We start from the raw sequence: 10886 nt of genomic DNA, 5'->3' as shown, positions 1-10886 counted from the left end.
TCCTTGTGGAAGAGGTTCTCTAACAAACACCTGCTCAGTCGAGTCTTGTGTACCCACAATGGTCAGGAAAGTCGGGTTTGCTCTAAGAAAAAAAGTCCATGGTAAATAGGCTACTGCCCCCAGGTGGCTGCCCTGGAACTTGCACCCACTCCTAGGAATGAGCGGTTGGTTTCTGGAAATACAATGGAAGCAAATGTAACGGAGACGCACCACCTAGTGGCCAGAGCTGGGACTGCTACACTACACCACAACACCTAAGACGATTCTGAAGTTCCAAAGAAGCCCATGGTGAAGTGGCAACTTACACACACAAGTAATTCTATTCCCTCTCAGCTACACTGCAATTAATAATCTGGTTTAAAAAAAAAACAAAAAAAAAACTTGTTTGTTCCATAAGATTTATGGATATATTCAAACAAATTTTACAGCTTCTCTGATAGGCTGGCTAGTCTTGGCTAATACAGATGTTTAAAAAGTAATAGGTGCCCAATTTGAAAGAAAAATGCTAAGAATTTGTAAGTGTTTCAAAAGAAGCCTTGAGCAAAGTTCATTTCTCTCCAATAAAGACCTGTAAAGATACAAAAACACTTACCACACTTAAACGCTTTCACTATCAACCAGCTAATTTTGAATGTATCTCTCCAAAGTGGAGTAGTGTCCTCAAAAGGAATCATTTTAATGCTGCTTATCACTTACTATATGACCACTGAAGATTTGAGTTGAACATAGAAAACACACCAGCAAAGTTTCTTAAAGTAACTTGTAACTTTATTGATTTTCAGTACTTTTACAACCTTTTATGTCACAAACAAAATTCAACCACAGTGACTAGACACAGAAGTTGTGCAGTTCATGTCCGTCACACGAGCCAAGACTACATACCCATCACAGTGCAGAACTTAGTCACTGAGGTTTAGGTAGGTACTTTATTGAGCTAAAGAAAAACAAGTTCCGTTTTCTGCAACCATGGCTGACAAGCTTTTCAAGACAGATGACATTCAGGCCAGAGACACGAGTGATACACTTTAACTTAAACAATATAAAACTAAAGTCATGGGAATTAAATAGATTTTCAATCACTGTAGTTTGTTCTTCTAGTTTAATTTTTCACAGAAAAAAATATATTTCAGGCAAATAAAAACAAATTTGAGACAAGCATGGTTCAGTGTTTGTTTTACCTTCATCAAGGCAGGCAAAGTACAGATGCTGTACATTAAAAACACATAAATAACCCTCACGGCACATCTATTCTGAAAGGCAGAAGCCGTGTTCCGAGCGCTGCCCCGCCCCGAGCGCCTAGATGTACAGAGAGCCATCCGCCGGTCCAACGTAGCCAACTCCGATCAGCAGGACATCTATGAGGGTCCAGATCCCCAGGCCCCCGAAACTGAAGAGCTTGCCGAGGCCTTCTCGCCACTGGCCCAGGTAGAAGCGGTCGGCCCCGAACCCCCCGAGGGTGATGCTGCAAAGGCAAACAGGCAGCACCATCAGCGCCCCGGGCCCCTCCAGGTGCAGCTCAGGAATCCTACTAGTGGGAGTAGTGAAGGGCCTGGGGCCTCTTGCGCCTACACAGACGGCTGTTCAGACCCAGACTTCAAGTCACCAGCGCAAGAGAGGTGCTAAATATCAAAAGAAAAACTGCAACTTTAATTCTACTGAAATCTGACGCTTCTGCTCTAGAGTCATCAGTCTGATCTTGGAAAGAGCTTACTCGAAGAAAAAGCAGGGACCTGGCCTGCCAGGAAGCGGCAGGTCAGAGGGAGGCCTCCCGAGGCCACCCGACGCCCTGCCGAACTAGCAGTGACTCATCTCTTAAAAAAAATGAGTGATAAGGAGAAAAGGTCAGGGCCCTTCAAATTCTAAGATCTAACAGTAATGGTCACTGTTTTCATTATTTTCTTTTTGTCTTATAGAATTTTTTTTTTTTTTTTTTTAGATTTTTTTTTATTTATTTATTCATACAGAACTGGGGTACAGGCCAGAGATGCGGAGGGTGAGAGGATTCACCAGAGACAGAGTGGGGAGCAGAACAGGCAGATCGACGAAGTACACTGCTGAGGGGAGCAGCGGGCGGGTCAGGAGAGGTCTGCCACGCCATGTGGTCACCTCCGGGGCAGGCGGGAATCGAACTCATGCGGAAGCGGCTTTAGATTCTCAGTGCTGTGCTTTAACCCGCTGCGCCACCAGGGAGGGCCTGTCTTATAGAATTTTTATCATGGGAAATTTTTAAAACATAATCCGAGTAAAGAGAGCAAATCATCGAATCCAGCCAGCCCCCTTTCACGAAACCCTCCCTCTGTCCCAGGACTCTGAAGCAAGCCCCAGACACGATCACGCTCACAGCGGACAGTCGAAGGATGCTGAACTCTGAGGAGAAAACGCCTCCTACTTTTTAAAAGCCACAGGTTAAAGAGGACAGTAACAATGTCTGAAATCGGATGCATCTGCACAGGAACTCTCCTCTGTGCGACTCTTCCTAGACATCTAAAATGACCCCAAGGCAAGCTTCTTTTCTAAAAGTCACTTTTTAGTTTGAATTTGAGTCACTGCTGATGAAGACCTCGGTCAGCCACCACTCTTCTGCGGTTTCCTTTTCTGACTCAGACCCCTCTTACCTTCCAGCTGTGCCGCCCACCAGGCAGGGTCTGTCTCTCCCCCAGGCCCAAGCTAACACAATGGGCAGTGGTTCTCAACAAGGGGCAACCCTGCCCCGGGGAAAACTGTCAGCAATGTCCAGACACTGTAGATCAGTGTCCCTGAAAGTCAGTAAGTCGAGTCCAGAGATGTCACTAGCACCCTACTACATGACAGCCCTGACAGCCCACAACAAAGAGCTGTCAGGGGAGAACACGACCCATGACCAGGCTGAGAAACCGCCCTCATCACCAGGCCTCGGGGTCTCAAGTCAGCTCTAGTGCTTCAACTGTCGATGAGCAACTTTGAACAGTTAACCACTGAAGCAGCATCCTACCTGCCCTGCGAACCCTTTAGTGCACAGAAGAGGCACAATTATTTTTTAATTATTGGAAAGTTTGAAAAATGCATGTGTATATTCATGTAAAATTTAATCTATATTTATCTTTCAATGGTAGTATTTTAAGTGATTTTTCAATTTTGGGGGGGAAAGGCTCATTTTCATTCATCCAAGTTTTTAATATAGAGTATATATTATTTTTACAAAAAGAAGTTGCTAAAGATTAAAAATATACCTCATAGGGCCCTCCCTGGTGGCGCAGCGGGTTAAAGCACCACACTAAGAAGCTAAAAAGCCCCTTATGCATGAGTTCGATCCCCGCCTGCCCCGGAGGTGACCACATGGCGCGGCAGACCTCTCCTGACCCACCCGCTGCTCCCCTCAGCAGTGTATTTCCATCGATCTGCCTGTACTGCTCCCCACTCTGTCTCTGGTGAAGCCTCTCGCCAGCCCTAAGCCTCTGTACTGTACCATAGTTCTGTATGCACAAATAAATAAATCTCTAATATATATATATATATATATATATATATATATATATATATACCTCACAAGCCCACTTATGCTAAGTCACTGTGGCATTTTCTGTACTCATAGTCTTCCAGGCTGGGAAACCCTGATGGACCCAAATGCCTGCAGTGACTCGATCACATTTCCTAGAACAGGCAGGCAAGCTGGGAGAAAAGCTAACGCTAAGTCTGACCACCTACGAGCTCCAGCTGCTCTAGTTTTCAAGAGTTTGCTTAATACATGGAAGAGAATCTGAGCTCAGTGTCAGAGAGACCCCACTGACACCAAAGAAACGCAAGAGGCATGTGTTACGATGAAGCTCACCTGAGGGCCAGAGCTGTCGACCACTTATAACCTCCAGTCCAGTTGCAGTACAGCATTTTGGGGAAAGTACGGTTACCTTAAAAAAAAGAAAGGGAAAAACACATGGCGATAAGGGCATGCCTACAAGACTTAATTATCACCAAGACTTTGTTATTTAAAATGTGAAAAGTCAATTCAAACAACGAAGTAATATTTACCACTATAGAGAGCCCGTATCATTTTTGAGCACAGAATGTTTAAGTCACCGAAGACCAAGCACTGAGAGACCCAACAAGCGGGGCAAGAGCCGGCCACACAGAAACACACCCGAGACGCAGATGCACACGGCTGGCCCTGCGTCATGAGAGGTGGCTGTTCACATGGGCAAACATGAACTGAATCAACTGCACCCAACACGCCATCCAGGGAGTCGCAGATTTCTTAAATCAAGCACTAACAATGAACGGCCAAAAACACCAATTAACATTTTCAAGTTTGGTTTTATCAAAAGGTACTGTGAAGAAAAACAGTAAACCTTAAGGATAGAGGGAGAGGGTTTGGCTCCTCAAAGAGCTGTGACTGCTGGTGGGAAGGTGAACTGCAAAAGCGCTTTGGGGGCCCTCCCTGGAGGCGCAGCGGGTTAAAGCGCAGCACTCAGAAGCGTAAGCCACTTCCGCAGTTTGATCCCCGCCTGCCCCGGAGGAGACCCACATGGCGCGGCAGACCTCTCCTGACCCGCCCGCTGCTCCCCTCAGCAGTGTATTTTGTCGATCTCCCTGTTCTGCTCCTCACTCTGTCCCTGGTGAATCCTCTCACCCTCCGCATCTCTGGCCTGTACCCCAGTTCTGTATGAATAAATAAATAAATCTTTAAAAAAAAAGCGCTTTGGAAAACAATGCTCCTGGGGCGCTGGCTCACACAGGAGACAGGTGTGAGGCGGAAGCGCCAGCACCTACACGCACACGCACAGCGGGAAGCATAAACTGAAATGCTGAGACGGGAGCAAAAGAATGGAGAAGACACATGGATCAAACTCTGCGCCACAACACTGAGAGAAGGCCACACGGCCACACGGCCTGCCCCACTGCGTATCGTCCCCCATGCTGTCACGTCCATGCAGTCTTTAAAGGAGAGGAAGTGAGTGGGACTCAGAAGTGGTTTCCCGAGGAGAAGGCCGGGCGTCTGCGCCCCAAAGGAACACCGCAGCATGGCAACGCCAGCACGGCTGTAGTGGTTAATCTGGTTGAAATTTGACTACGTTACACAGCTGACTCCGACCCGCCAGGTGTACACGCCTGAAACCGTGCGCCAGATCCTACATGTAAGCATCTCCTGTGCAGCCGTAACTGTGATCAAGAGAGCGACTATAAGGAAGCAGTAGGAGAATAATCACAGCAGTGCACGACGGTCACGGCTTATGTGCGAGTCTTCTTTCTCAAAATCCTTCTGACCACAGATAACTGAAACTAGATAATGAGGAACCTAAAGCATTATGCTTCATTCTCTTACATAGTTTTCCTTGTTCGACAAGTATCACATTTCAAAAGCTGAGATCTGTAAATTTTCTGAATGACTTTATTTTTGTTCATTGAGCTTATGAATAACCTTGTTGTAACTAAAAGGTGCTGATAAAATGGTTCTGATTAACGAATTTAAGTGCCCGAATTTCTGTTTAAAGTTCTGCAAGCTGAGAGGAATGCTGCCCTTGCGCCCGTGGGCACCGACTCACCCAGGCAGTGGACATGGTCTCGCGCTGTGCAGTTGGCCGTGTAGCGCTGCCGCGGGCAAGACACCGTCATGCAGCTGGTGGAATTGGAGCACTCATAATCGGTTTCCGGAAGCTGCCAGCAAAATCTGCAAGTCATGTTGATGACGAAGTTCTTTTGGGATTTGAAATCTTGATCCTACGTGCCAGAGGACACAGCACTAGTCAATCACAACACAGTAGCTTGTTATGTCAATGAAACCAATGCTCTGGCACAAAGCTTCTAAAGTACTGAATTCGGACTTAGTAAGAAGTGGCAGAAAAATACCAAACTCACATATACACTAACAGATGTATGTGGAATGACCCTATAATCATAGCTACACCGACACCCCAAATGACTCTTTAATCATAAAATACACACCCCCAAATTATCTAGCTAAATTCATATCAAAAAACATGTTATTTCATGGTGTTAAGATTATTTCATCACTTTGCTCAGTTACATTTTTAATAATGAACGCGTATTATAATACAGAAAAAGAAAAAATTTACTTTATGAAACTATGACAGTTGGAAGCGCAGACAGGCGCCACCTGTTCAAGGTCACTGAGCCCAAGCTACACAGAGAACACTGGTTCCCCAAGTGCGTGAGGGCTTGGCATCCAAGTACTGACCTTCCAAAAGCTTATGGGTACGGATACCAAGAGAGTTTGCTACCTCTCCCTCTGCGACAGCTGTCACTACTGGGAGCACAGACCCAGCTGAGGGCCACACGGCTCCCACCCAGCAGTCTGACATCTGTAAGGAAGCGGAGCAACACTCTGTCAAGCACATTTCCAGCCGGCATCAACTGGCCTGCGTTACCATAAGTGCAACAGCAGTCAGCCGATGCGGAAAGGGTGGGGAGGTCTTTCCATTTAAAGGAGTGAACACATGTGATGCTCACAAATAATTCCTCACTGACAGCTTATTTACCAAGAAGGGAGCCAACAGATCTTATTAAGCAAGTGAGAACCATGGCTCGTCCTAGGCTATCTGGCGGCGATACTCGAGTCCTGACAGCCAGCTCGTAAGTTTTACTGTCCTTACTTTTAAGAAGAAACAGACCACCAGACCCTCAAATTGCACACTTCATATTCCACACCTGAGGAATGGGCACCTGCTACTCTGTGGGGTCGTATTACTGGCTCGTAAAACAGGAAACAGGTGAGAAAAAGCACCTGGAGTAGGTGGAGGGGAAGAACTAATCCAGGCACATCTCAGCAGGGGCAAGGGCTATACCAAGTACCACGACCCAGGAGTGTGGGAACCTGCCTAAGCAAGTTTTGTAATTTCTCTGCCACTGTTATTTTTCTTATCCTCTATTTTCCAGTAAGCGAGCCTGCAGGATTTGGGAGCAATAAAAGAAAGAAGAAACTGAGCTCTATGTCTTGCTCCAGAGCCAGTTTCAGAACTTGACAGTCAAAGAACTGAGGCAAACCAAGGGATACTGGTAAAGCTCTAGGGCTGCAAATTCTCCCATTTTCCACTAGGGACCCACTATGCACCAGACCCACAAAATATGCTGCAAATGCTTTCAAACGAGTCAGCCATTAGCCAAGTATGGAGAAAGTCCTAGTTGAGATACAGCAACAGACTGATAACCAGAGGCAGTCATGAAGATGCCTGGAAAGCAGGTGGATTTTCCAGCGCACTCGAAAGGGTAACAGTGGGATATACAAATGGCATACACTTCAGTTTATGAAAATGACATTCAAGCAGTGCAGTCAGTACAAAATCTTTTCTCTGGAGTGAAGCTCCCTCATAAGGCCTCAAGAAAATTAGAGAAAGAGCTGGAGAATGGAAGAACTTCCCATTGTAGCCTTTTTTCAGACCTAGTGCCAAAAAGATGTAAAGGACACCTTGTTTTTCTCCTTTGTCCATCTCCCAGACGGGCAGCCTTACACAGAAACACCTTAGCTGCGATACTTACAACACAAGTAACCGAAGGCTTGACTGTGCAGTCAAACGTGACGGGCTTCCCGTAGATGCAGGAGAAGTTGGTCTTGCAGTCTACACAGTCTGCGGGCAGTCTGCTGCACAAACCGTTGCTGGGGCACTTCATTATGTAAGGTGGGCTATCGGTGCTCTCTGTGAAAATGAAAGTCCAGCTCATTCTCTCAGAACACTGGTTAGAACAAGAGAAAGACAACGTTCTGAGGTTAAGGGTAAGTTCATTAGCAATGAGATGCTGTGAGGAATGGAAAAAACACAGAGCTGGAGTCAGAAATACCCAAAATCAAAACTGGGTTTTGCCACCTGCTCATTATGTGACCTGGAGCAAGAGCTAAGTAAAATATATGTAATTATTGTCTCCTCAATTACCACGAGCCACATAGGACCTTGTGTTTACATATACAAACATACACATGTATAGATGAGTATGTATATAATTGTTAAGTCTAAGTGACGGACTCAGAAATCTACCATGTTAAGAAAAAAAAAAACGCTAAGGCTTAAAGTTGGTAGGGTTGTTCAGTTCAAGATCAGAGGGATCTTGCAAAACTTGAACCAAAACTCAAGTCTCTCAATTTCCAATCCAATATTCATTTTACTTGAATTCACTAAGTTAAACACGAATGACTTCAAACTGAATCAGTACATGGTACCAATTCTAGAAAATGCCCTGGGTCATATTGCACACTAGTACTTCAATAAGCAATAATTTGTTAACCTATTATCTACGGAATGAAACTATAGAGACAAATGTTCTAGTCTGTAAAACATACTAAAACTTACACCCGACCCTACTTCGTGTCACTGCATTAAGGAGGCAATTGCAAAAATACCATTTTTCCTAATGTTCCTATTACTATTGTAGCTGCGAGTCGACTGCTTCCTGGATCACACTGCATAAATAACTTTAGAGGGCCTGGCTAAACTTACCACATGATAAAAGAGGAAACCCACGAGGGGGAATAATTTGTTTAAGCTCCCAGTAGCACAATCAGACCTAGGCTCCATGTCTCTTATCAGTTCCTCTGTGATGCTTCCATTCCACCAGCCTTGGGGGGAGGGAGACTTTAATATCCAACATTATCAACAGGCTTCAAGAAGAAATAGAAGAGATTTTCTGATGGGGAAGAAGGGTTGATGGTTATCTTGATGAAGTGGAATAATAACAGAACTAAGAAGATGGAAATGTGAAGTATGAAACTGGAAAAAGAGATGAGGCAGAGATATCCAAACGCACTGAAACATGAAGACTGTCTACAGGAAATTATATGCTGCCTTTGGCTCACATAACCTAAAAGGCAGTAACTATTCAAAAAATGGAAAAGAAACTGTATTCGAGAGAGAGAGGAGAGAGAAACTACCAGATATAAATAGACACACTTACTAGAATAGAAAATGTCTAGTACCTGCTGCTCTGGGAATTACTGTGAAAGTACGTGTAGGACCCGGATCTTTTAATGACTGAGCCAGCGGCTGCGAATGCTCTAAATTTAAGGATCCAACAATTAGAGAAACACGGTATATCCTTGGTTCTGAAATTTTTAACACGCAGGGTCCGCGCAGGTCAATGACTGCTCTGAAAACCTCACGGCCTAATCGCCCGGGATAAGGAAGAATCAACCAACACCGGAATCGCCCCAGTTCAGATTTCTGAGCAACGGGGGAATTAACAAAGCTTGGTACCGGGATCCAGTTCCGCTTTCCCGGCCGCGCCCCAGAGCCCTCGGCCCCCTCTGTTCGAAGCCTCCCCAGCCGAGTTCTGTGACCCCGACGTCCCGGAGCCGAGGGGCGGCGGCGCACCTGGCGGCCAAGACTCTCCCAACTCAGCCGGCTGCGACCCCGCGCCCCGCACGCAGCCTCTGCCCTCCGCCCGCAGGCCCAGACCGGACGCTCCCAGCGGTCCCGGGGAAGCCCCTGCCACCCCGCCTATCCCGGCGCAGACGCGGGCCTTCAACTCACCACCGCCCGACAAGATGTAGAACTGTGAGAGGAACAGCAACAGGCGGCAGACACGGCAGAGGACAAGCAGCGGGCCCGCCGCAGCCGCCATCTTGCCGGCCCGCGCGTACTTCCGGGCCGCGGGGCGGAACTAAATTAAGGGGCGGGGCGCCGAGGGGCGGGGCGAGGCGTGTTCCTGGGCGCAAAGGCGCAGGTGTGCGCCCGGCTGGTACTGGACATGCGGTACTTAGCCGGATGCTCTCTGAGAAAGCGGGAGAGGGGGGGGTTCGGCTGTGCGACCTGCGACCCAGTGGGGGTGCTTGGTTTCCAAGCGCCCCGCGCGCCCTTGGTCACCCAGAGTTCACATCTAAAGTTGTACAGGAGTCGCGGAGGCAAGCGGCGTGGGGAGGGAGGAGCGCTCACCTGGAACTCCCGGACACACGCTATCGTCCCCGCCCCCACCTCTGCCCCTGGGACTACAACTCCCAGCATGCCCTAACGCGACTTCCTGGGAAAGGAGGGCTGCTGGGAACCAGGAAGGAGCTGACCGGCGCTATAGTGCGCTGGTTTCTCCTTTTCTTAACTCAGTTCTGCTCACACCCTCTTTGCCCACCTGCTTGATTTGGAAGTGCCTCCGCCGGGAGTGAAGCCCTCAGAAGCGTCTCTGGTTCCCATGGCTGGGAGGGGACAAAGCGGGGAGTCGCGGCTCTCTGCCGGGGTGCTGCGCTCTCACCCCCGTCGGCTGCTGCCCTCCGGAGGACTATGGATCGGGAATGGCCCCCAGGTTCTGATTCGCTCCCCCAACCCCCGACCACTCGGGCCTCTGGCTGGGGAGCAGCGCCGCAGCTTCCGGTATCCTGGGCTCCTAGGCTGAGCTCACAGTTGCTGATAGGACAGAGTGCGTTCAGCAGACCAATCTCGTTTTCTTCCTCCCGCTCCTCTTCGCACGCCCTAAGTAAATAGACCCTTTTATTAAGCCCCTTTTTATTTCCGGGTTTGCTCTTTTTAGGGTGACTGAAAGCCAGAGACGGCCAATTGGGAAAGTGACACGTGAAAACCTACCACTGTCTACTAGGTACTGCAGGAAGGTAGCTATCCAAAGCGCACTCCCCAAATGGACCGGCCTGGCAGTGCTGTGGCCTGAAGTGGGTTTCACTACTTGCCAACTCCTTTTAAAACAGGCGCTAGTCCCTGAAATTTTCTTTAAGACGGAGAGATGCAAGACGTTAAATATAACGAGCAGGTCTTCAGATATGGGGCCAGAGCCCAAGATGTGAGAGGAGGGTGCAAAGCGTGGCCTCCTCTCTGGAGAAGGGCAAGCTGGGGAGGGGAGCCGCCCCTAGGGCTGTCTTGCTCCCTGCCTAGTCATAGTGCAACCTGCACCCATCTCTACGACCACCTACTTTTCCAGGGTTGTTGACGTCCCTCTTCACATCCACCTGCCACAAAATCTGATCC

At 47.9% G+C, this 10886-nt stretch overlaps 1 protein-coding gene across 3 annotated transcripts; it reads right to left on the bottom strand.

Moving 5' to 3' along the window:
* Positions 1–752: 752 nt before the first annotated feature.
* On the bottom strand, positions 753–10266 carry TM2D3 (TM2 domain containing 3). Of its 3 annotated transcripts, XM_004693083.2 has the most exons (6): positions 9450–9558; positions 8897–8974; positions 7468–7625; positions 5517–5691; positions 3809–3884; positions 753–1462 (listed from the first exon to the last, which is right to left on the bottom strand). In XM_004693083.2, the coding sequence occupies exons 1-6, from the start codon at positions 9538–9540 to the stop codon at positions 1297–1299; spliced, it is 744 nt and encodes a 247-aa protein (XP_004693140.1). In that variant the 5' UTR covers positions 9541–9558; the 3' UTR covers positions 753–1296. The 3 variants fall into 3 exon arrangements, with proteins under 3 accessions (XP_004693140.1, XP_012588233.1, XP_004693141.1); XM_012732779.1 differs by lacking the exons at positions 8897–8974; positions 9450–9558 and adding an exon at positions 10042–10266; XM_004693084.2 differs by lacking the exon at positions 8897–8974.
* Between the last annotated feature and the right edge of the window lie 620 nt (positions 10267–10886).

Source organism: Condylura cristata, unplaced genomic scaffold (genome assembly GCF_000260355.1).
Source record: "Condylura cristata isolate star-nosed mole 26May11 unplaced genomic scaffold, ConCri1.0 scaffold00035, whole genome shotgun sequence".
In the NCBI taxonomy this organism is placed as follows: domain Eukaryota; kingdom Metazoa; phylum Chordata; class Mammalia; order Eulipotyphla; family Talpidae; genus Condylura; species Condylura cristata.
The sequence above is the reverse complement of the archived record's forward strand: the minus strand, read 5'-3'. Positions and strand labels throughout refer to the sequence as shown.

Coding starts and splice junctions, on each gene's coding strand:
- TM2D3 (XM_004693083.2), bottom strand. CDS start 9,540: ATGGCGGCTGCGGCGGGCCCGCTGCTTGTCCTCTGCCGTGTCTGCCGC. Junction 5,692..7,467: donor AGCCTTCGGTTACTTGTGTT/GTAAGTATCGCA, acceptor TCTGGCACGTAG/GATCAAGATTTCAAATCCCA. Junction 1,463..3,808: donor TCGACAGCTCTGGCCCTCAG/GTGAGCTTCATC, acceptor TTGCCTTTGCAG/CATCACCCTCGGGGGGTTCG.